At 35.7% G+C, this 26,954-nt stretch overlaps 1 protein-coding gene across 2 annotated transcripts in view; it reads right to left on the minus strand.

Annotated features, from left to right (window-relative positions):
- NLGN4X (neuroligin 4 X-linked) overlaps nucleotides 1–26,954 on the minus strand; it is a 171,905-nt gene that overhangs the window by 110,074 nt on the left and 34,877 nt on the right. For both annotated transcript variants that reach the window (XM_032100581.1, XM_032100580.1), the window contains exon 3: nucleotides 8,253–9,093. In XM_032100581.1, coding sequence (XP_031956472.1) covers nucleotides 8,253–8,724 — 472 coding nt within the window. In that variant the 5' untranslated portion in view covers nucleotides 8,725–9,093. The remainder of the gene's footprint in view (nucleotides 1–8,252; nucleotides 9,094–26,954) is intronic.

Below are 26,954 nucleotides of genomic sequence, written 5' to 3' on the forward strand. Positions count from 1 at the left end.
AAGGTGGAATCGGATCCCTTCCTATCTGTTTAAACAGCAAAAACAAGCACCTGTTTGAATGTTTTACTACTGCATTCACTAGCGTTATTTGTGTCTCTTTCAGTGATTCTCAGGGACAGAAAAAAATTAGTTTGCTGGAAACTTGTGCTCCCTCTGCTGTCTGAATCAAGCATAAAAAGCCAGCAAAAGCACTACCATGGGGGCAGTATTACAAATGCAGAATGATTTTTTGAATTTCCTGGACACCCTAAGAATGCTACATAAAAGATAATTTGATTCTAATTAATTTGAAAGAGGATGAAATGTATATATTTGGACCGGGTTTTCATTTGCCCTACTGCATATTTAATAAAACAGACAATGTATCCATGATTTCCAGCTATGATGGCTTGTAAACATTACCAGTGACTAATTGAATAGTCATTTGAATCTGTACAAAGCAATTTCCCTCCATTAGATTAAATATGTCACACCCTGTCAATGAAAAATGTATTTAACAACAACCCATCAATTATAAGCATTTTGGAACAAGGCAACAGAGATTCTATTTGTAACTACAATTCCCTATATATAGTGTAGGAATTTGGCTTAGCATCACAAGTAAATTTATTCTTCACTAAAAGTTTGCCTACAGCATGAACTGTAAAAGAAAAATTTTCCTTTTATTATTACAATTCTGTAATGGATTTTTAACACATCAGTACCAGATAGCTATAAGCATTAGTTCATTCTCACAGTTTTATAATAATTATTTCTTATTGTTTTTCTCTTTGGGTACCAGGAGCAAGATGCAGATTAAAAAAGCCTTAAACCCCAAGAAAATTAATTCATCCATATTTTCTTCAGATGATAAGATCACAAATAAAATTTGCTATCATTAACTTTCTTTTTTTCCTTTTTTTCCTTTGTTCTATTTGGATTACAATTAATATGTTCAACTAATACTATGCTAAAATGTAAGCATACATAATTGATTATATGCCATTCTGAGAATTTTATCTGGAATTGTAAGCAAGAAGCACTGAAAAAAGGCCAGAAATATCCTTTCTCTCTACAAAGGATGGAAAAACAATGTACTGTGCAAAAATTTCAGGAGAAATTATTGAAAATTTTTTCAGGAATCCTGAGGAGCAAATAATGAGCATTTGCTTTTTTTCAAATTTGTGTTAATTTATTCTGCAGATAGCTAAACATTTGTAGAAGAGAGTTGTAACTTTTCCCAGTTGACAAACTACCTCTGACTGTAGCATTGATGTGGGTACAATTCCTTGAAATATTTTTACAGATGTGACTGATTTATGAGCCTTGTGATTTAGCTGAGCTATTCAGCATATGTCAGTTTTGTTTGAACCTGCAATGAATGTGCAAATTAAAGGAAACTGAACCAAATTCTAATGAAAAGATACAAATAGCTTTCAAAAGTTTCACACCAATGCAAAAAATACCTGAAGGAAGACCAATGATATCACAAAGCCTTAACAGGAAATCAAAGCTAATACAAATGGTATTAGACACTGATCAGATCCGACTGCATGTATTCCGCACTGTTCACCACTCAGAAGCCTGCCAAGGACCCACTGCACTGCTCTAGGACAGAGGCACCGCCTCAGTGTTAGCAGGTGTCACATTGATTTGTGTTCTGACAGAAAGCAAGAAGAGACACACAGAGCAGCAGCGGAGTACAAAGACATGTTTTGCAGGAGTGAAGAGGAAAGCTCCATTTAAAAACAAAACCTCCCAAAAAACCAAAAAGGAAACCCCAAGCAAACACACAGGAAAAAATCCAAACCAAAACAAAAAGCACCTTGAACAGACAAGTGGGATTCCATGCACAAAATGAAGTAAAATCTGACCTGTCTCAAGACCCACAAGACTAAAGACTTTTTCTTTTGTGTCACTGAGCCTAATGCTCAGCCTCTACAGTTCAAAAAGCACTGTTCTTTAATTAAAAGGATGATAACATTAATTTGCCTTTGCAGAAGAAACATTAATTCATTGTGTTTTAAAGAACGTTCCCCCCATTCTAGCAGCTTTTTCAATATGAGGTAATGATGAGGCCCTAGGAAACAGTGCCAAAAATCCTGTTGGGATTAAATAAAGTCTTATGGAATGCTGAGTCTTCTTGCTAGGCTTCACTGCATATCAGTTCCTGAGAAGGCCATTTGGGTGCAATCCTGTAAAGTGCCTGTGGAATGGGCAGCTCCTGGAGGGAAGGACAGCGTTTTGAAATTAGCAACTAAATCTGAATTTATCTCTAAGGATTTAAGAACTTTATTTCATCTAGATTAGAGTCCTGTTCTTTGGTGTCAGAAGGTATTTGCGACAGTTAAAAGCAAGAATGTAAAATAAGGGCCTGGATTACCCACAGCTTTATCCTGGTAGGCAGAGAACAGCCAGACATATGCCGCCTTCTTTCTCACAGATGTCGCAATATTTCTGGATTAGGAGAAGGGGATATATTGGACCCTAACAGTGAAAGAATTGGCTTGAGGCACTCTAACACAACAGGGAGTTTATCTTTCACAATGGAGAGCAATTTTCTCTCTAATGCTAAAAAGTATATGTTTATGTTCAACTGGTGGTACTATATGCGATAATTCAAACACCGTCATTTTGTCATTTGATTATCAATCCTTCTCACTCTGGAAAGCAATACAAACATTCTACAAAAGTATATGCCTTATTCTGTGTAATTTTTATATATGTTTTTATAAGCTGAAATGCATTTAAATAATAAAATTTTAATAATTAATTTTTATTTTTCCAAAGTAAACAAACAATTGACTGAATGGGTGGGGGTTAAAAATAAACCAGTCACCGACAAAACCTATGACTATATTGAAACTGAAAACAAAGTTTTGTTATATTTTTGGGCTCTTTTCAGAAAAATATTATTTGCAATATGAAATTGTTTAAACAATATCACCTATAAAAGTCCAAAATATGTTTTAAAACAGATTTAAAATATTTTTAGAAGAAAGTAAAATTTGCTTTTAAAAAAACTTCAGATAACATAGGTAAAACTCTGTGCTCCTATAACAATTACAGAAAATATAATTGACTTTTAAAAATATGTAGTAAAGATTTTGAGGAAGAATAAAAACTGTAAACATATAGAGAAGAGATACTGGATTCTTAATTCCTTAAACATATATACATAAATCCTTGCTTTGATTTCTAAGGTCGCTACTTACATTGAGAAAAGTAGTGAAGAGATAACAGGACAATTAAAATTTTAAGATTATCTGACAAATGACTTATATACATCTACGGAAACTTAAAACTACATGCGGTTTAGAAGAATATATTGTATATAAAATTGAGTTTATTTGGAAATGAAAAGTTACTATTATTATTATCACCTCCTAATAATTCAATAAAAATAATGTTGCACAATATTGCACCTATCTTGCTCACTACGACACTATTTTTATGTATGATCCCTTATTTCTTGTAGTAACAAAGAGGCTTTGGATTGGCTTACTTTTTTATTCTATGCCATCAAAAAGTTACAATGAAGAGACTAATCTTTACACTACCTTTTTCTTTGCCTCAAAGAAAAAGGAGAAAAAACACAGTTTTTTATCAATTATGTTTGAATAGAATAACTTTGATAAAAATACTTTTTCCAAGTTAAAAACATTACAATTCAACAGCAATGACAAAAAGGCTGAAAACACTCAATTATAAATTAAGCAGATATTTGACATTTCATAATATGCAAAAGTGAAAGTCTAAGTCTCATCTTGATCAGCTTTGCTCAAATTTTTCATTTTGTTATTTCTTAGTCAAATAGACACAGAGTCAAGAGCTGCAGTTATATTTCCATTCAGCCTTAATAAGTGCCATGGTCTCCCACCTTTTGTCGGCACTTCAGCTGTATTTATTCTGAAGTAAATGAAACAAGAGCTCACAAAAAAGAAACAAGAGCAAACCACTGAAGATGCTAAATACTTCATTAGTTAATCTGTAACAGATACATAGTGGATAAGGATCTCCACACTTGTGCAAAATGTACCCTCTATTCATATGCCAAAATAAGTTAAAAGTATATATGCTTACTACTGATCAAGCAAAGACCACAAAAAGTCATCTTTTTTATTTTCTCTTTTGATCTGAACATAGCAGGTTTTAGATAAACATAAAAAGATTTGTCCTTGGTGGGTTTTGTTCTTTGTTGTTTTGCTGTGTTGATTTTTTTTTTAAATCTTGCTTTGTTATTAATAAAATTTTGAAGTTTATCATGAAAGAAATACAAATTAAGGGTCTTTTCTTTTTTTCTTTTCTTGTTATAGTTTCTTTCCCCAGTTATGATAGGAGTTAGCAATCTCCTTCAGAATCCACAGATTGAAATGATAAAGGCCAGGGATTAAGCACAGCCGATTAACAGTCTGTGTCCTCTTAAATCTAGCATTTCCATTGTAGATAAACCCATATTCAGACTGAAGTTATAATAAACACACTGTCCTCAATATCATTTCCCTAGATGACCTCCTCAAAACTGACATTCAAGTATTCTTGTGGAAAATTACAGTTCATAGTAACTGAAAAAGCAGCCCAGACAATATACACCCACACAAATAATTCTGAAGATCAAGCCAAATGTTTAGAAAGCAACTGGATAAAATGATAGTTCCACTATAAATATTTTATTTGCTTTAGTTCTGAGTAATTTATTATTACTATAGGTTTGACATATAAAAGAATTGTCCTAGATTTTATCTTTATTGCTTGTACTGTGTATCTTTGAAATAACTGCATTATTATTTATACTTATTGCCAAAAAAAAAAAAAAAAGTACTGTAGTGGTTGCAATTCCTTCCCTTCCAAAGGCAAAAAAAACCAAAGAGTGAAATTTTACAGCTACCTTAGGTGCTCTGGAACAGAAGTATTACTGTAAGGAAAGGGACATAAAAAAACACTTGTCCAGTGAAAAGCAGAAAAAGAATAAAAATCTACATGGACAGAATTGCAGAAATATTTTGCTAGGTATGTGTATTAATTTCTATGATAAATAATATTTTCACCTAAAATGAAAAAAAGACAGGCCCTAAAAACGAAGACAGTTTTTGCTTTGTAAGGACATTTTTAAAATGGGAAATTCTGACAGGAATCTCCTGCTATTTGACATTTGAAATCCAGAATCTTACGGGTCTAAAGAGAGGCTATGATTAATACAGACACAGACTGTGTAACAGGTAATTTTAATTTCTTATCCTAGAAGCTCAAATTATTTTAAGGAACTATAGATTTATTTGTTATTTCATTTCATGGTACTTCTTCAGACAAAACCAGTAACATTTTAAACTATTTTTTTATAACTAACTAAACTTACCTACCTAGTTAAAGTGACTGTATTCTACTCTTATTTCCATTAGTTTATAGTGGAAGGATCCCAGTAAAGCAATTCTGAAATCAGATGGAGGCATATGTGCATTTATTCGTCAATCCTTTATTGAAAGTACATGATCAAAATTTGGTTCCCTTTGGCCAAACCACACAAATAATAAGAAACAGGTCATGCTATATGTGAAAAAGAACTGCAACAAAACAAAACAATGAAAAAACCCCCAAACCTGAGCTTTATTTTGGTTATTCACTAGAATTAATTTGAAGTAAGCATTGCGAATGACTGCAGTTAACTCATTAGTTCTTCATCTATTCTTCTCACCAAAGTTAAAAAAAAAAAAGCATAAAAAATGATTAAGTTTCATAATCAGAGCATTTATTAGATTTGGATGATTCCAGCTACCCTTTCTTCTAGAAAACAGCCTCAAAGCTCTTTTAAATCAATCTGTACTGAAGAAAGAATTGAAAATGTGAATTTAACTCAAAGTCACTCACTTTGAGATCTTGCTTCAAAAACTAATTTCATGGTCTGTCTCCATAACGACATAGCTTATTTTTGCCAACTAGGACTCATATAATGAAGCATAACATGTTTACCCAGACTGCATGGACCACAATTTAAGACTGTTTAGAGTGATTTGGAGACACAGTAACTGAGGACATGTGATTTGTAGGTCAGTTCCCTTTAAGCATCTTTATGGTCAGAAGATTGCATATATTCCTCACCAAAAAAGCCACTAAGTTTTATTAATAAGTGATAAGATATGCAGCATACAATTAAAACATTGTGTACTTAAGCTTCTTGTTCCCTAATGGAACCTTTTAAAAATGCCTGTCATATTTTAGAGGAGCAATCTTACCTTCACCTCATCACTGACACAAACCTCGTCTTCTCATTATTCAGTTACATATTCTTTTATGCATGTGTTTATATTTTCAATAGGAGATACAAAAGCAAATAGATACCATTTACATTCTATCTACCATTTACATACTATTTACATGCTATCATAGTAAAGAAGATCTAAAATCAGGAAGAGAAAACCATGCTTTTTTGCAGAAGTGGACAAAATCTAGAAAAGGTAAAATTATATTTATCAGTCCTTTCTGTTTTAAATCTAACAGCAAATGTGATTAGCTATTATAGCAAGATGAGTGTTATATGTTGCTAGTCGTTCAGCCCACAATATTTTATTATTTTTCATCTGATATCAAATATTATTTACCTAGACATTCACATATATTTTTCTATGTCTAATTTCCTGTATTCCCTAATTAATGAATGAAACCTCCTATTAGATTGGAGGAACGTATGTATTTATTAAAACTGGATTCTAAAATAAGACTTAGTTAGCAGAGCTGATATTCCTTCAGTGAGAACAAATAAAATCTTAACCCAGAATGCTTTCTCAGAGCAAGCTTACCCCGGTGACTAATTAAAAGATGAAGGATCAAATCCAGAACATAAACAAATTTGGGAAAAAATTATCCAAGAAGGAGTGCAATGAGACTGGAAGAGGGAAAGAACTGGGTTGAAAAGAGCTGCTCCTTTGTCTGCGCACAGAGGCACACACACACACACATGCAGACACACACTCGTGCACACGGAGCCCCCATAAATGCAGCTTTCCTTTCTAGCATTTTTCCTTAAGCAGCTTGGTAGTATTTACGTTTGCAAAGCTCCTAGTATTCCCAAACCTTACCCCTTTATTTTTAGCTTTCAAGTTTTTGCTTCAGCTGATGAGAACAGGAGAAGAAGGTGGAATGTTTATTTCTGGCAGACAGCTTGGAAATTCTGAGTAAAGAAGCCAATCAAGGCAGAGGGATTATAACAATCAAAGTAGAAAATTTGCATATTTAGAGTATGGTTACTGAGAAATAACAATGCCTTGGTTGTGTAAATCAAACCCTCAGCAAAAGTGAAGGGATTTGCATATCTGGGGGAAATCTGTCATGTTATACATCAGTAACTGCATTCTAATTAGCAGAAAGCATTAGCTTTTAGTGGAATATTAAATCTAAGTGCTAGTAATATTTTTATTTCCTTGTGAAATAATAGACTTAGGTCATTTGCGGCCTGATGAAAACAGATCTTCTTGCCTGTAGGAAGCAATACTATTCAAAATGACCAAAGATACATTCATCATGCCATGCAGCTACACTTTTAAGACTGAGATCATGTAAATGTTCAAAGAGTTCTGTATTACCAATTGTGTTCATCCTTTTTTGTCTATACAAAGTGGTTTAAAGTAGCCCTCTTGAGAAAGTATTGCACAAAACAGATGAATGTTTAAAACCACCTGTTCAGCTCTGCATAATAAATGACCTTTACTTCATTTTAAATTTAGTGAATGAATAAAAATAAGTTGGACTGAAAAGTTTCACAGATGAAAATCCTAAAAAGCCCTCTGCTGACTGAATTACTATAACAATTTTCTATTATCTATTAAAATCAAGCAGGGTTAACAGAAGGCTCAGAACTTTTATAATAAAAGTAAAGAAAAAAAATTAGGTAAATTCTCCTTTAAAAATTAGTATGTAACAGTATATTTGTACCATTCATGAATGGAAAAATAACTATGTTACTTCAGATTAGTGTTTATTTCCCCTTTCCTCTCTTGTGAATGATTCTCAGCTGTATTTTAGATGTAAACTTAAGACTGGCAGACACACCCTAGCCACCACTTGCAATCGAACTACATGTTGGTGTTGCACTGAAATGTAAGAGAGAATCCATGCCAGCATATTCAATCTACACAATATTACTAGTAATGCATGTTAAGAGGCATTATCCATTTCCACAGATAAAACATGGAGGAAGCTCAGTAAGATGCTTTGAAGACCTGGACATTACTCGTGTAGAACTGGTAAGCGCACTCCAGTGCAGGTCTCAGGGTACTTACCATCCTCTGTGGGCACATAGATATTCAAATACAGACAGTCTTCATTTTGGTCTTGAACATATGTCACCACAGTATCCAGATTGGCTGTAAACCAGACTGGCAGCATATCGTTGAGCAGTGACCTCTCATCCAGGTACTGTGGGCAGACAGCGGCAAACTGTGTGGCATTGCGGACACCTGTCCAAGACGATGGTGGCTCCGGGGGCTGAAATCGCCTTTCTCCAGTCGGAGGAGAAGCATAAGGAACACCCAGGTACTGCTCCACTGGACCAAGGATCTCATTAGGCAAAGGTGTTCTTAAACCACGTATTTTGCCATAATTCGTAGTAACAACTGGGTATTGTGCTTGGCCATCAATGAGAGTAAATCTTATAGCCAGTGCAGTTATCCACAGGAGGAAGTTAGAATTCAACATGACACACACTGGTGTGAAGATCAAAGGCAGCCATAGGAGTCCCATTGGTTTCGACATTATTTAAATCAACATCAGCAGGGCTCTTTTTTCCACCGCCAGGAGAAAATTAATCAGTCAAGGAAAATGCAAACTAATAAAAAAGTAGTCAAAAGGAGATTAAGTGAGGGAAAATGTAACCTTGTTCAGGTTACAAAAAAACAAAAGCTGATGTGTGGTAGGTGCCTCAGCTGACTGGCTGTAGACAAATCCCAATGTCAGAAGAAACAAGGGAGTGTTTGCCCCTAAGGCCCATCCCAGACTTTAGTGTTGAATTAATCCTGGCAACGCACAGCACTTCCCAACAAGTAGAGTGGTGAGAGATCCGCAGTTATTCCACTGCCCCAGTGAAATGGCTCCTTTCAGTGATGTCCAGCCCACTCAGTCAGCCTGCAGGCAAGAGAAAGCAAGCAATTCAAATCAACAGACAAATTTATATTGTCATAAACCTAAAACAAAAAAATAAATAAAAAACCCAAAAATTATATTCATACACTACTTCCATGTCAAGGCCCACAAATGTTTTATGAACTTTAGACATCGTGGTTGGCTGTGTATTTCTAAAGACATGTAAGGTAAGACATCTAAAACTGAAGCCATAATCTTGTCAGAGGTTATACCACAAAACAAACATTTCTGCTTCTGTTTATGCTTCCAAACCAAACCACAGTCCAAACACTTCTGATTTCAGGAAGAGTATCACATTTAAGTGCTAGCTTGAGGATATTTTCTGCCCTAAATAAACAGAATCTTCTTTTTAAGCCTATTTGCACTCCCACAGGAGCCATTCATTACTTTTGTTTCCTGTATTGGATAATCTCTTCTTGCTATGAGATGATGACTACAGAGTATTTTTCACAGATATTACTTATTTTCTGTAGGACAGCCTAACTTACCTCCACCTAATTCAGAAATTCCAATTAATGTAAAAAATAATTAGTTCAAATCAAGTGTGAGAAGAGTTAGTCAAAATTAGATACAAGTTTATTGTTTTTCATATCTCTGTCCTATGTCTGACAAACAGAACAATGGAAAACTAAAAGAAAAAATAAACCATGATACAGTCTCTTAAGTCAGCTTTTGGCCTACATAATGTTACAATTATGTAACATTACTTGCTTGCATTCTCCTACTTTTAATTTTAGATAGAAGGCAATTCATACAATAACTCTGTTAATTTTTAATGAAATACAAGTCCCTTACATTCATATGCTAACCATTACAAGTGTACAAATAAAGACACATCAACATTCTTCTACCTGCCCAAAGAAATTAAGGACTTCCTTTTTACCCATTATTCAACTCAAAATGACAGACAACAATTCCACAGGTAAAAATGCCTTGTTATAGGAAACTGATATTGATACCTTATATTTTGCAGGATGAACACAGGATATACCCAACTTATACATAAGTGGACTAGCAAGTCCTGTTTTCAATAAGGACTCTGATAAGGAAAATAATTTGAAAGATATTTTATTCTCTCAAAATTCCTAGAATTCTTCAATTACTTCATTTTAGCACTCTTACCACAAAACTGTTGAAACACCTGAACACCAGAGGCCAGAAAAATACAGATACATATCACTTTGATGGACCAAAACTTCTATTGACATTTTCTCTAGGACTTGCAATTTAAGTTGCCATTTCTGAAGGACAAATCATTAACAGCTGTAATTTTCATGCCCCAAGGGCACCACCAGGGCCATCAGTCCCTATCTGAGTTATGCTGTAGGAAGCCCTATGCCCAGTTCCATGCCCAGCCTGGATCTTGGCCTCACTGAGTCCCCAGATAGACCTTGGACCTGACTCCTCACCCTGCCTGGCCTGATGATTATTGGATGGTGGCAGGGTCCTGCCCCTGTTCTCAACCCACCCTCAATGGGAGGCCTTTGGAGTTCAGAGCCTTGCCCTGACAGCTCTGCAGTGTCCACAGCTCCTGAGTCATCCTCCCCCATGGGCAGCCCCACTTCAGCTGCTCCCTGGCACTCAGAGTAGTCAGCCAGCTACGAGTCACCCAAAATTCCTCCTCAAGCGTCACTTTCTCTTCTGATTTCTGCTACCATCTTTAACAATGGAAGTCAGCAGCAGGTGATTGATTTTGAGTAGTATTCCTCTTGCTCTGTCCCATGCTGACTTCAGCACACTTTACTGATCATGCAGCACAAATCAGATTTTCCAGTCATATCCTACTGAAGATTTAATCTGTGCTTAGGGAGGAGCAACAGATCTTATTCCCTTGACACCCACACTGCAGAAGTTTGTAATGGCATTCTAAGAAATGTGGAATACAGCACTAAGAAAATGGACAAGGTGGGAGGAAACACAGTGATCCAGATGATGAATGATAGATAGAGAAAAAATTTTTCTGGGCAAACAGCAAGTGAAAAAAGAGGACACAAAACAAGAAAAGAAAATGGGAATGACAAACAAACAAGAGTAAACACATAACCAGCAGGGAGAGAACCAAAAATGACAACAGGAAGGAAAGTGGAAATCCTCAACTGATACAGCAGAGATAATATACAACTATAAAAAAAGTGACATATTAAATAGTGTGGCTTTTTTGGCCACTTGGGCACAAGGTGGCTCATATCCAGCCAGCTTTGAAACAGCACCCCCAAGTCCCTTTCAGCTGAGCAGCTCTCAAGATGCTGTTACCCAAGCCTGGAGCATTGCATGGGGTTTTTGCAACCCAGCTGCAGGACCTCTGCCTTGGCCTTATCAATCCTCATGTAACTGGCCTCAGTCAATCCAGCCTGTTGAGTTCCTTTTGCAGAGCCTTCCTACTCTCCAGCAGATCAATACTCCCATCCAATTTAGCATCTTCTGTGAACTTACTGAGGATGCACGCAATCCCCTCATCCAAATCATCAATAGAGACATTAAACTGGACTGGCCTCAGTACTGACCCCTAGGGAACATCACTGGTAACCAGCTGCCAACTGGATTTAACAGCATTCAACAGCACTCTCTGGGCCTGACTATCCTGCCAGTTTTTCACCCAATGAAGACTGCACCCATCCAAGCCCTACACAGCCAGTTTCCCCAGGAGATGCTGCGGGAGACGGTATCAAATGCATTACTGAAATCTGGATAAACAAAATCCACAGTCTTTCCCTCATCCACCAGCTAGGTTACTTTAAAATAGAAAGAGATCGAGTTAGTCAAACAGGATCTGCCTTTTGTAAACCCATTTTTTATAAATCAACTTAGCATGTGATGGCACTCAGGACGATCTGCCCCCATGACATTCCCCAGTATCAAGTACCAGTATCAAGGTCAGGCTGACAGGCTTGTAGTTCCCTGGGTCTTCCTTCTGACCCTTCTTGTGGATGGTCATTGCATGTGCTAATTTTCAGTCAACCTGACCTTCTCCAGTTAACCAGGACTGCTGGTGAGTGGTTTAAAGTGGCTTGATAAGCTTGTTCACCAGCTTTCTCAGGTGCATCCCATCTGAGCCCACAGACTTGTGGGTGTCTAATTGGCTATGGGTCAATAAGTATCAGGTCACTAACCATTTCTTTGTGGGGGCTTCACTTAGCTTTCCATACTTCTCCAATTTCCAGCTCTGGGAGCTGTGCATCCTGGGGATAACTGGTTTTGGTATTATACTGAGGCAAAGAACACAGACTGAGGCAAGAAAAGCAAAAAAAAATCTTGTTTAGGGTGGGATTCCTGCCTATTTAGGCAGAAAATATCACACATTTCAGTTTATTGACATTACTAGAGGAATTACTATTTTCCTAAGGTTAGTTTCACATATAAAATGTATGCACACTCATACACAGAAAAAGACACACAAAATAATTTTCAGTAATAACATCGAGAGGCAAGGAAGAAGGCATGCTACCTATTTGTGAACTATGAGGGCTATGCTATGATGTTAGATACATAATTGAAAAGGTTGGAAGGTGTAAATAGAGTCACAGATTTCAGTTAGAGGTTAATCTTAAATAGAAAATTGTAAACATTCTAGAAAGGTTTTTAGATATATCAAAACTAGTTTGATGTTATATGTATACAGTTATTTAATATGCTTTTACATACTGAGTCTACAGGAAGACATGTACTTGTCATGCCTTTATTTATTATCACTAATAGTGTTGTACTTTTTCCATTTTTTTTTTTTTTAGTGCTTCTAATATTACAAAAATGCATACAAACTTCCTTGCAAAAAATTTCTAGTTGGAAGTATCACTCACTCAAACAATCGAAAACAATCAATCCAAATCAAAATATTCAGTTTAAAATGACAACTTCTGGCAGCACAACACACAAAGAGAAGTCAAGGAGGATCTGAAATCATATATGTTCATACATGATTTCGTTATTGGCAGAGGAGTGTAATTTGAGGCTAATGAGACGTTTATGGCCTTTGAAGAAAATGCAGGTTGAAGTTAACATGGATTTGTATCTAGAAATACCACTTGCACTTGTTTATAAATCTGTGCCCCAAGCCACACTTAGAGATGCTTAAATAGTCTATGAATCAGGCCTTCGGGCTAAACTGATGGTTTCCAGGATCTGCAGTTACCACTTTTCAACCTGAGGAGAAGATTGTCAGTAGCTCTACACTTATTCTGTAGCTGCTAGGGGTATAGAAGACATGGTTTAGAAGTTCTCTTTGTTCCAGCATAGAGTAGAAAACTAAAGTGATTTCAAGTTTTTTTGACCTGCTTGTCCAGGTCATGGACAGTTACAAGAAAACTGAACAGAAATATAAATTATATGAACACAGGAAACTGAAGACTGCACAGATGTACCAGGATTTCTCAGGCTTTATCTAAAACAACTGGTGCACAACAGTATGACTCAGCTTTCAGTCGCTGACCACCTTTACTCTTTGGCCCTTCCTTCTACTCATATTCCCAAGGGATTTTTTGGGCACATTCGTAAGTCTAACATCAGTAGGGAGTCAGGGTTAAAGACTCACATCCCTTTCATTAGACTTACACTCTGAAAGCATACAGTCAGCTTGATTAGCTGAAATGTAAGAGCAACCAGCTAGTCAGTAGAAAAAAAATGACAAATGATGTAATCAATAAAATTTCAGATTCTCCTCATACTGATATTTTGCTAAGTATTTAATGCATTTCACAGAATATGGGGATTCAAAAAATACTACATTTACCAAGAACATGAAATGTGTTTTGTCTTCGTTCCATTCTCTTTGTCCCCTTGAAATAAGTAATTTTGAAATTATTAAGGAAAGAGGATATATGGTTGCTTGCTTTTTGGGTTTTCTTTGTTGTTTTGGCTTGTGTCTCTGTGTGTGTTTGTCTGGTTGATTGTTTTTAAACAAAAGCAATTAAAACATTATCATATTATAACATACATAAAGCTCTATAATAAACTAATGTTGTGGTATGATACTGTAAATAAGAGCTACCCAAGACACAGACGTTTTTGAACAGGCCTGCAGTACTAATTTTAGCAATATGTCCATATGATTTGAAATATTAGCAGAAAACTAATCATACAGTTGTCTTCCATAAAAGCTCTTCCCGAAGCTGGTTTCAATGCACATCTACCTCATAACCCTCTTAATAGTTACTGTATTCAAATGTTTGTTCAATAACAAAAAAGCAGTTTTTTCCAAATATCGGTAAATGCATACTGGGTTTGTCTATTATCTTTCAAATTAAAAAAAAAAAAAAAAAGAAAAGCAGTTATAACTTCTTTAGAGATTTTTTTTTTCTGAGCTTCTAGAACTTTCTTGATACACTGAAATGAGCTAATCTTCATTCTTCCTTATGCTACGTAAAGTTATTCAGACATATTAGACAAAATCATAGTGAACAACACAGAGGAGCACCAATCATGTCCACTTTCTGGACTGGATTACTTAGAACATTGGTGGGAAGTTTATTTACCAATACTGGCCAATCATAAGATATTTTTGAATCTCAGAACTGTAACTAAAGCAATGTCTCGCTTTAAATTGACATGCAGCTAAGTCTTACGAGAAATTCTTTTTCATAATACAACATATATGTGTATTTTTTTGTATTTTTGTAAGCATTTTCCCAATTGGAATAAATTATTTATTATTAAATTATTCCTAAAAATACACACTAACACACAAAACACCCTCAAAACAAAATGAAACAAAACAAAACAAAAAATCTAGACTTCTAATAATCTTAACTGTAGACAACCAGATCTAAGCATGTTTTTTCTCAAACATTGCAAGTATTGCTACAGGAAAGATGATCAAAGGAGAGATGGGGCAGTGCTGTCCTGAGCCAGCTTCCTGCTCTACCTTGAGACTTCTGCTCAGTTCCCCCCATCCCAACTCACTTCGTGGGGAAGAGCTGGCTGTGCAGCAGTGAACAAAACATGCAAAGAGTCTAATTTACATAAGAGGCATGCAGATTGGGCCCCCTCTCACCTTCTCCTCTCTTTCTTCCTCTTTACCTGGTTGTTGCAGTTAAGAAGACAACTATACCATAAAGCAGAAGAGCTCCCTGATACGTAGTCCAGTGTCTTTGTTCAGCCTGATGAGAACTTACAACAAACATCATGCCCTGTACTGGTGGGTCATGACACTAATTTAGCATTATAAACTTCACTAGGGATGAGTATCTGAATAATGTGTCACAGGATCACGTATTTATTTATATTTATTTTTATTTGCAGAAAAAAATTCCTTCAAAAGTTAAACTGAGAAGAAAGTGATACAAATTTAAGAACTATGATGTACCCTTGCTTAAAGTGAAAATAAATGCCAGATATACAAACATCACTGTGGACCTTGAAGTTGGTCTTAGTTGTATGATTAAAAGTAACTGAAGACAAAGATAGATAATTTACTCTTTTTTTTTTTTAATATGGAAATACAGACTGAAAAGGAACAAAAATTACATACAAACATTAAATTACGCAGGCTTGGGTGTTGTTTTTAAAGAACATGCTGCATTCACCCTTCTATGAATTTCTCCAAGTGAGAGAAATAGATAGGCCTAAATAGGCTTGGACAGTTTCAGTAGATCCCTCAGGTTAGAAACTACAATAATCATTCACTTTTCAGAAAACCGGCACACATTTCTTTCATATCATTGCTTCTTGCCCAGAGCTACCACTCTTATTCTGAATTTCTAAATCTGATACACTATCAAAAAGAACAATGGGATTATAAGAAAAAGCTGTGTGGTCCCTGCAATGTTTTTGAAAACTGCAATTCTCTCAATAATTCAAACAATTTGAAAAGCAAGCAGGGGGAAAGAAAACATGTGACTGTCACTCCCTTTCAAGAAAAAACAAAGAAATTCACCTCAGCATTTTCTAAAAATCAGCTGTTTTGATCTAATTATAAGAGGAGGTTATTGAACAATCACAGATACGGTTTCCCTTACTTTTTCCTGTATTTAAAATTATAAAAAAACAGTATGGCCAGAAGGACCCAAGACTAACCGGGAATGCTCAGATAAGACAGTTGCACTTATCTCACTGACTTTTTGAACGGTAATTTCAACTGCTATTACATGTAAGTATAGAAGAATTTCAGTGGTTAGACAATTTTCATGATACTTGCTGCTTTTTGAGATAAATTGATGAAGATTGCAAATAAATATGAGGTGTCAGTATTAGGAGGGAAAAACACGGCATAAACTGCTTACAAACATAAGCCTGAAATAACTAATAATCCCAAAATTACAGATCTGTTCCATTCAGCTCAAATCGTGATTTGAATTTAAGTTTCCCATCAACATTTGAACACTGAAGCCATTCAATTGTGGTCTAATTGCAGCTGCAAAGTCTTAAGAAAATACTACATTTCTAGTACATATCTTAGGGAAATGTACAAAAAATGGCATCAGTACAGTCTAGCACAACTGATGGCATAATTTCCAGCTTTTACTTCTGATATAACCTTGTAAAAGAAATGTAACACACTCTGGGTCTCTGTTTCTTTTATGCACCTCTGTTTGCTTAAATTCAGATATGATACTACAAAAATAAAAAGATTATGATCTGAAACAGAATGTTCAGCCCTGAGTTTCTGTAAGGCAAAAGCTCCTGTAGAGTAAAATCTCTTATGCCCAGAGCAAACCACTAATTTATGGATACGAAAAAAAATTAAAACATGCACACAAAAATCAGTATTTTATACATTAGGCTTACAGAATAGGCCTTCATAAGTTGAATAAACCCTCAAAAAAAAAAAAAATCAAAGTTCATTACCTGCTACCACTGTAAGACCTTAAAAAAAAAAAACATTTGTAACATGGAATGAGTCTTAACACCTCTCCAGTAAGAAAGGTCAAATGACTGAAGAGAAAAATTCTTAAGGGGGTCTATCAGGTTTTGTCTAAATATTATACAAAGAAACTCACAGGTCTCAGTCCTCTGTTTCTTGTCTTCACCATTGAACTTAAGTGCATGCCCTTGTCAATGATGAAAGAAACTAAAACTCTAGTCTGAACCAACTGAGAAACTGTCTAAGGGACTGATTGATATGCAATTTGATCTCTTGAGGCTATTTAATGATTAGAATTTGATATCTCCCTCTTGGCATTCCAGTCTCAGAAGAAGAGACATTAAAAATGTTACAATAACCAGAAACAGGGTAGGAAAAGCAATTTAAATCAGCTGGGCATGTGAACATATGCAAAAGCACAGACACACACACACACACATTAATATATATGGCCAAAAAAAGTTGCTGCTTTATTATACAAATTCTTAGAACTGAATTACACAGGAGACAGGCAGGACATTTTCATTGCCTTACCTGGTTCAGTTACCAGGTGGTGATACTGCCTGCATTCATATGATAATGTCACAATTATGCATTCATTCTGGGAATGGGAAAGTTGAGTGGCTACCCTCATTAACATGAAGAAATCTAAACCCACACCTCCCTCTTTCAAGTTACAAACATTAGCTTTCACATAAGGCCGGGATAGCTGTGAGGACTCTGTGAAGCATTCTCAATCCTGAACCACAAGGCTTGATTCTGAGATTCTCACCCTTGGACTTTGAGAAAACTCTAATGTTGCATTCCCATAAAGTACAAACTTCCTTGGACAGGTATTCTCACTTTCAAGCAAGCCTCAAGCAGTTTGTAGGAGAATTATTTCATAAAATAAAAATTGTGACTGGAGATTATCGTTACTATGCTTTTACATCATCAAATTTTATCAATTAGATCTTTCCCTTAGGTTTTCTTTCTTTGCTTGAAAGAGGACAACTTCAGTAGCATAAGGAAGAGTGTCCTCCAGCTTCTGTTCCTCTATGACTCTCCTCCTAACTTAGTGGGCTTTCACCTGATGAATTCTGTCTTGGACCACTTATATTTAAGAGGTGAGAGAACATGTCTCAGCAAGATAAGTATCCACAAAATGTGAAAAATGGGATCACCAGAATCACTCTAGATCAGTGTTGCTAGATCAACAAAGCTGGTGAAGGGGCTGGAGCACAGATCTTACAAAGAGTGGCTGAGGGACCTGGGGTGATTTACACTGGAGAAAAGAAAACTTAGGGGTAGTCCTTATTGGTCTCTTCAAATACCTGAAAGGAGGCTCTAGCAAGGTGGGGGGCAGTCTTTTCTTCCAAATAACAAGCAATAGGACAAGTGGAAATGGCCTCAAGTTGGAGTGGGGGAGGTTTAGGTTAAATATTAGGAAAAATTTTTTTCACCAGGAGGGTTGCTAAGGAGTGGAACAGGCTGCCCACAGAAGTGATGGAAGCACCATCCCTGGAGGCATTTGAAAGGCAGGTGGAGGTGGTACTTAGGGACACGGTTTAGTGGTGGGTGTGGCAGTGCTGAATCTTAGAAGCCTTTTCCAACCAAAACGATTCTATTGTTCTATGACCTTAGACAACATTAGTGAGACCATTCCTGTGCTGCCTGCTGCCTTCCCCTCTTCCCAGCAAACACAGTTTAAAAGTTTGCCTAGAAGAGAATCTGTGGCATATCCTCTGCTTACTGTCCTGTCTATGCTGAATTCAATAATGAAGGATGAAATTCTTGATTTTCTAGCTGACATAAGTACTGGGAGTTGTGAATTATATCACATACTTTATATGTGAATTATATCACATTTAGTGGACCACTAAAAGTTAAGCATAATATTACCATACAGAAGTCCACTATGGATCCATATCTTAGGCTGTTTTTCCCAGTAAGCATTCAGGGCCTAAGCAGTAAACTAGACAGGGCTAGAGCATGGACTCCAACATTGTCCTGCCCCAGTATTCATACCTCCCAGCCAATGCACAGGAATAAGCAGGGAGTAGGATAGGCCAGAGGTATTCCTCAACAGACAGATAGGTTTTTTTCTTTTCAGTATGAAAGACTTTCACTATAGACATGCAAGCTCTGCTGTGTTACGTGGCCTCAGAGGCAGAGAACAGGACCTGGATTATTTTATTTACTAAGAGATATAACCTCATGGGCAGAACCAGAGATATCTTTCCTCACCACTGATGGATGCCTGAACCCCAAGTTTGACTGTGCCTACTTTTATGTAATGTACAGTTTTTGCTTAAATATAGAAAATTAGGGGGAAAAATAGAGGTTATGTTCCCCCAGAAAATTAATGATATATGACTGTCATCTCACATCAGAGGTATTGACAAACCTGTAATATGAAAAGATGTACGAAACAACAACAACAAAAGTGAGATTTATTTCCAAAACAACAATGAAAGCCTGGAAAATATTAAGCAAAATCCAACAGCAACATGTAGAAATCTAAGAAACAGACTTCTGAAATTTCACCACCTTGGAAATGCAAATTCTAAAATTGTTACAAAAACTAGCAAGAAGATATGCTACAAAGAATAATTCCATATAGTCACAAGCTTGAAAAATGTCTTCATGCCAGTTACTTGAGTTTTGTGTAGATTTTTTAAATCACTATTATTTTCTATTGGTTGCCAAAACATGCCACAACATGCCAAAAAAAGCAGGAAAGCTAAGCTTGGAAAAGATATAAAATTTTTTTCAGGTAGTTTTCTGTTCAGTTAAAAAGGTCCTACCTTTCAGATCCCACACTCCCAAATGATAAAAATCCAATAATCTTTCATGGTCTTTTAACAATTCCAAGAGAAATCTCAGAATAATAAATAAATGCTTTTCTCTTAGGTTAAAAAAAAAAAATTCTCAAAATTATCTGCATGACAACCCCTATCATTCTACTACATGGGAAACTTCAAAGCCATCTCACATGTAGTTAATTATATTTTCTTGTATCAAAGGGTTTTCAGAAATCTAATGCAACATATTGTATTTGCTTTGTAATGTGTAGAGCTGTATCTGAGTCAGAAATGGAAGCCAACAAAAACCACAGAAGTTGTCGTTTCTCCTCCTGCTCATCCTTCCACTCCCATTATTGGAATATTTCCATCTTTGCTTAGCCCAATGAATAAGGTACCTTCTCTGCCTTGGAAACACATACTAAAGCTCATGTTCATCTCCCAAACTCTATATGAGAAAGTCAGATATTCTGTCTATACCAGAAGCATATAGTTCAGGCAGCAATTCTTCCTGCTGTAACATAGGTATTTGACATTAAATATGAGTTGAAGTCAACCACTATGAAAACATCCTGAAGATTATGTTTAAAAAGCCCAAGTGATTAGCCTAGATTAGACAGGTAACTGTCCTAACTGAGCTGTAGCAAGATGATTCTTTCTTTCATCTCTTACCAATATATACAGAATTAACTTTATAAGCACAGAGTTAAGAAATTAGTAACTTCACTCTTTGTTTCAAACATGAACAAAGTCCTCATGACTAAAATCAGGAAGATCTTATTCGGCTGTGAATTTCTTAACAGTTTTTGTCTGTTCTATCATTAATCGTGCTGATAGTTTATCAAAGATGATGTAGCATCCATTGGTAGGAAATTCAGTATGCAGAGTTAAAACTAAAATTCAGATATTTTCTCACCCAGCGTCCAAGTAATTTTATTTTCTGGGGCTGTTTTTATTATTATTGCCATTAATATTGTTATTCCCATAACCATCTTCAAGTTATTTTAAAGACTGCTGCAATGCATCTTCCCTGGTGTACCATCTTCACCTAATACTAGCCTTTACTAACATAGAACTGATAGGTTTGTGGAAAAACAGTATTATGTTAGAAACATTTGGGTTATTTATTTTTAAAAAACATGTTTCCCATGATTTGTTGGTTGCAATGAGTACCATTTATGAATGACTTTCTGACAAGACCCATACAATAATATTATTATCATACTATTTAGCACACCTACCTGCTTTCACAAGACTGCAAAACTATATGGGCATCTTAAAAAATGAGGAGAAATATTTTTTAACAATATGATTACATGACAAAACGTTATGCCTTGGTACCTTTTCAAGACCCGTCTAACTCTTGTTTTTCCCTGCCTGAAAATGTCGTCTTATAAAAGTACCTATATTTTTCCTCTTTTGCACATAGCCTTCTCAGTTCTTTTCTAATTCTCAAATCTTTCTTGTAGACTGCACACTGCTAGCATATTCCTTTCTCCAAATCATAATTCTTTCCTGTGACTCTTTTCTTCTCCCTGGTCATTTGTTTTTAGCTTCTTTTGTATACAGGAAAAGTAATATGCCCATCAAATCAATCAATGTAAAATTGATTTTTAATTTGTGGAAGGAATTTATTTCATTTATTTTGTAAAGGGTTTCTTGTTTTCTTTATTTATTTGGTTTTGGATTGGGTTTTTTTTTCCTTTTTTTCTTGTATCATATCCATATGGGATGATATTGCAGAAAAAAACCCAGAAAACAATTTGCAGCTGCCAGGTTGACTAGGAAGGACTGATCGATTTTTTCCTGCCCTCGGTCAACGGATTTAGGTCAGGATTGAGAAAAAATATACCTTGTCACATGGCAGGAGTTACAGCTTCCTGTGTGCTTCTATTATATCATCTTAAGAAATCTCACCAATAAAACATAATACCAACCAAAAATATCTGCCACAAACTAATGCAGTCAATTAATAGAACAGATGGAGGTCAGGGCAGACAATTAAATCCCATTGACAGAGAAGATTATTCTACCTCATATTGGAGATATAGCAGTAATTCCTGTGTGATCTGACTTACACTTTATTCTTCAAAATAATTCCTTCCATAATGCCTTCTTTGGCATGAGAGAAAAAAATCCATCATCTAAAGGTCTTGTTTGTAGCTGTGTATAATTATTTATTTTTAAATAGTGGGATAGTGCACACATGTTTTTTCAGCAGTATTCTTACTGATTCTCAGAACAAGCAAATCAAATCTCCTTTTTGCCTTTGTTTAGACAGCTGCTCCTAGAAGTCTGCCCCTCAAAAGGATGATACAGCTATCACCTTGGCAAGGTTCTAACTACTTTTTTTTGGAATTTAATATTGTCTTCTATAGGTATTGAAGATAACCATCAAGGAATCCTGATTCATTATTTCTCTGGCCCTAAATTTCATCATAATTGCAACAATTATCTTTCCTAAAGTCTTACATCAAGATGGTTGTATTTCTGGACATGGGAGCTACACTGCCAATAATACAACTGTAAGTGTCATTCCATATTCTGGCAATATCAATCACATATTTTGTGTTTCAAACAGAAAAGAAACTGAGTTTTGGGGTTTTTTTGTATTCTGATTTTGATGATTTCCAGCATAGAGATTTCAAATGATAAACCATAAACAGCTATAGGGAAAAATTGTTCAACTAAGGAATGAAATTAAGTTCCCCGTGAGATATTTTTTCACAGAAATAAAACTTTGCATCAAATGACTTTCAATTTGTTTTTAAATAAAGGTCAACACAAGTTTTGATGACTCTTTAACACCTTTTTTTTAAGTTATCCTCATAGCATACTGTGGTAATATTTAAAATGCAACAAGCTCAGACAAAGTTGTACTAATACTATACTAATATTTCAAAGCACTGATAATCCATATTCCAAAAGACAATGAAGATGCCAAGAGAATGACCTATTAGTGTAATTGCTGTGATTGCTCTGTCCCAGCTTCAATTTTCATTGATGAAATTCTAATACATCCATTTTCTTTGTCAAGCCCATCTATTGAAACTCCTGCTTTCTTAATTAATAAACTTAGATTGCTTAATTTCTGCACTAGCCTAAAGCTTTGTCTTTCAGATGTTTAATGAATTCTGCTCTCAAATTAATATATATTTTATGCTGAATATATCAGATCTGAATTTCTTGTACCTTTATATAGCTTATTACCTCACTGTTTATACATTTTAGTTTTGACAGCTTCTAATGAAAACAGATTCTACTCCTGCCATTGTTTGAACTTTGTATTGTAGCCTCACACCATTCCACTCAATGAGTCGTATTTCACTAATACTTTATAAAAAATATTAAACAAAAACTATTTCAGTAGTCTTTAAAATATTTACTTCTGTTTCATTTGGTCAAATAAAGTATATTTCTTTTAACTTTCTTCCTTTAAACATTTATTAACAACAGAAACACTAAGTGTCTAATTATTCATCACCTAACTTTTCAAGTGACTCAGCATCATTATTTATTTTTTCCACCCTTTTGATACTTCCATATAATGAAAGTGAAAGGGTCATACTGTTATTTTAAATTCACTGAAAGAAAATTGAATTGCTCTTAAATGAAAATCACAGGAGAACATATTGTTGAAGTTGGAATGGGCCTCTGGAGTTCATCAGGTCCAGCCCTTCTGCTCGAGGAGGGATACCTGCAGCCTGTTTTGGTAACATTGTTTAATTAAGAATAGACTGCGTCTCAGTGTACCAGCCAGATTGCTCATTATTCAGAGCTAGTTTTCAAGGATTTGCGTCTCATCTTAATGAATCAAATTCATGACATATGCCTACCCATAAGAGTAGTCACAATGATATGATACAGAATAGCAAATATCACCTACGTACCTTTAAAGCAGAGCAAAAAGCCTCAAACAATAGAAGCAACACAGTTTTTCAGTATAATTAACTCCACTGACTGCAAACTACATTAGAATTAAATGTGTGACTTAGTTCCAGGTAGAAGAGTTTTGTTTCCACCATGGAGAGACAAACTACAATTTTAATAGATATTTGGTTGCAGGTTATTAATTTCTTACACCAAAAAAAAATGCAGCTTTTTAAGATTATAACTAGGCACCAAATTTTGTCAGTTACTTTCTGAAGTCATATTGAAAGATAAAAATTTAAGCTGGTTTTTCTAACATTCTGTGAATAGTTGTGTAAGCTTTAAATCCACGCTCATGCTGTGAGCGCAGAAGAGCGAATTTCCATCACTATTAATACAGCTGCAACCAGGTGAAAAAGAGAATAGTACTACTTCATACATTTTCAGAAGAAACAGAGCCTATAATGAAAGCTGACAGAATCTGATTTTACTTAACCTGAGTTGTTTCACCTGCACTCAGATATTCTGAGCTTTTTTTAAAGTTGTGGATAATAATATTACCATATTTGTGTTGTGTTCCCTGTCTTTGGCTTTTTTCTTGGAAAAGAAAAATGGAATGCAGAGCAGTATATATGAAAGAAAATGTGGGGGGGTTGTTGATAATAAACCTGGTAGAAAGAATGGTTTAGATACTTTCAGCTCCCGTATTTAAGATCCAATAGAAAACACGGTGTGTGTTTGTGTGTGTATATATATATATATTGCACAACATCAACAGAAAATAAAAACAAAATAATGCTCTAAAAAAATGCTGTACAATACCAACTATCTGAGTCTAAATTGGCATGCAATTAAAGCTAAATGTATTTTGTATTCATATATACAAACAAACATATTTACCTTCAGAATCAAATAGTGATTTTCAATTCTAAGTAATTTCTACAAGCAGTTTGGCTTCCTGCTGGCAAAAGCATTTTATTTTTTTCTTTCAAAAAAGAAAGAAATATGCCATCATCTTCCCTAGTCACTCAACAGCTGTATCAATTTGTTTTCAGGGCAGTGATTAGCATAATTGTGGTGGATTACTTGCATTTGGCACAGAATGGAAGTAATTCAGTATTTTAGCAGATATGACATAGAAAGTATGGGATATCCAGGCCCTCTGGAGTGGTGCTGGAAGTTTTTTTCCTAAAACTGTACTGAAAGCCTATTTATAAAACCCAAATCTGTCTGAAAAAATAAAAAACCTCAATTCTTCTGATGTGCTGTTTGACAAACAACCTTGTACTACGGCTAGGGCACACAACCATGAAATCAACTGCAAATAGCTACATTGAGGGCATTTCTCACAGGGGTTTTAGTGTGATATAATTGCTTTAAAAATCATAAAAAAAACCCAGAATATGATTCCATCATTACTGATTTTCTACTTTATCTCCACATTCCAGTTCCGATGCTGAGGTGCATACAGCGCTACATCTAGTGCTATATGAGTGTTAAAATTGATCAGTCATGTATACTCTCAGCTATTTACCTTAATACTCTTGCATGTTTTATAAACATGCATAGATAATCACTGTATGATACTATACAGAAATATGATAAAATTATAAAATGGTTTTGGTTGCAAGGGACCTTTAAGACTATCTAGTTCCAACCTCCCTGCCATAAGCAGGGATGCCACCCACTAGACCAGGTTGCTCAAAACCACCCAATCTGTCTTTGAGCACTTCCAGGGATGGGACATCCTCAATTTCTCTGGGCAACCTGTTCCTGTGTCTCGCCACCCTTAAAATAAAGAACATCTTCCTTACAGCCCCTCTAAATCTATGCTACTTCAGTTTAAAGCCATTCCCCTTTGCTTCCTGTCACTACAGGCCCTGAAAAAAAGTATCTCTCCACATTTCTTGTCGGCTCTTTTTTATATACTGAAAGGCTCCAGTAAGACCTCATAAGAGTCTTCTTCAGGCTGAGCAACTCCAGCTGTCTCAGTCTGTCTTCACAAGCAAGGTGTTCCAGTCCTCTGATCATCTTTGTGGCCATCCTTTGGACCCGCTCTTACATGTCCACATCTTTCTAGTGTTGAAGACTCCAGAACTGGACACAGCATTCCAAGGTGGAGTTTCACCAGAGCAGAATAAAGGGGCAGAATCACCTCCATCAACCTGTTGGCCACTTCTTTTGATGCAACCCGGAGTACAGTTGGCTTAGGGCTGCAAGCACACGTTGCTGACTCATTAACAATTTCTCATCCACCAGTACCTCCAAGTCCTTCTTTGCAAGGCTACTTTTAATCCATTCACCATCCAGCCCATACTGATAATGGATCTGGAAGTGCCATGACACAGGTGCAGGACCTTATACTGGTCTTGCTGAACTTCGTTAAGTTTTCATGGACGCATTTCTGCAGCCTGTTGAGGGTACCCCTGGATGGCATTTCTTCCTTCAAGTGAATCAGTTGCACCACTCATCCACAGACTTGCTGAGGTGCATTTAATCCCATTGTCTATGTTACTGATGAAGATATTTAATAGCATTGTCCCAGTATGACCTTTGAGAGACACCATTCATTACTGGTTTCCACCAGTAATCAATGTACCCCTTGGTTTCCAAACCTAGATTACAACCTGTATAAAAAGCATTGCATGATATGGTCATCCTCTGTTATAGAAGCTGGAGCTGATGATCCCAGAAATCATCTTCTGTCAGTTGTTTCTAAAAGAAACTTGAGCTTCAGGGTGCAGAGCTCAAATTAAGTCATGGGGATACTAGAAGGACACAAGATTTTGCCATTACACAGAGCTATTCCTTTTATATGAAAACTGAGGGAGATAACTGCTGTACAGCAGGTAAAGGGATATTTGTTAAGAGATATAGATGGTCGTCCCTTCTTGTCAGCTACTGAGTTGTCCAAACAAAACAAACTGTGGTCTTGTGGTTAAAAATGCAGATTCAGTGTGTTCTGAACCTTGACAGGAAGAGGACAACTGCTTGCCTGTAATTCATTTACACTGGAAACTTGTGCTCAAAAGCTTTACTGTTCTTAGAAAAAAACCCAACACTGAGTTATTATGTACTTTCTTAAGAGTTAAGAGTTCCCTGTAGAAACAGATATAACAGATATAACATCACTCACTACCTGTTATTCAGTACAGTAGATTTAAATTATGAGTCACGGTGATAAAACATTTTCAAGTTTAAACACTGAGATAGTAAAATTTGCACTCCACTTCTTTGAATTGAACATGACTGAACTTTAAATGAGCTGTCTGTGCAAAAGAGTGTGATTATTTTTATTTCACTTTTACTTATTACTCATGATGTTATGATTCAGTGAACTCCCATTATCCATGAAGTCTGTATAATGTTGAAATAACACAACTTTAGCCATTCTG

The sequence above is a fragment of the Corvus moneduloides genome, chromosome 2, assembly GCF_009650955.1.
Source record: "Corvus moneduloides isolate bCorMon1 chromosome 2, bCorMon1.pri, whole genome shotgun sequence".
NCBI classification, from domain to species: Eukaryota; Metazoa; Chordata; class Aves; order Passeriformes; family Corvidae; genus Corvus; species Corvus moneduloides.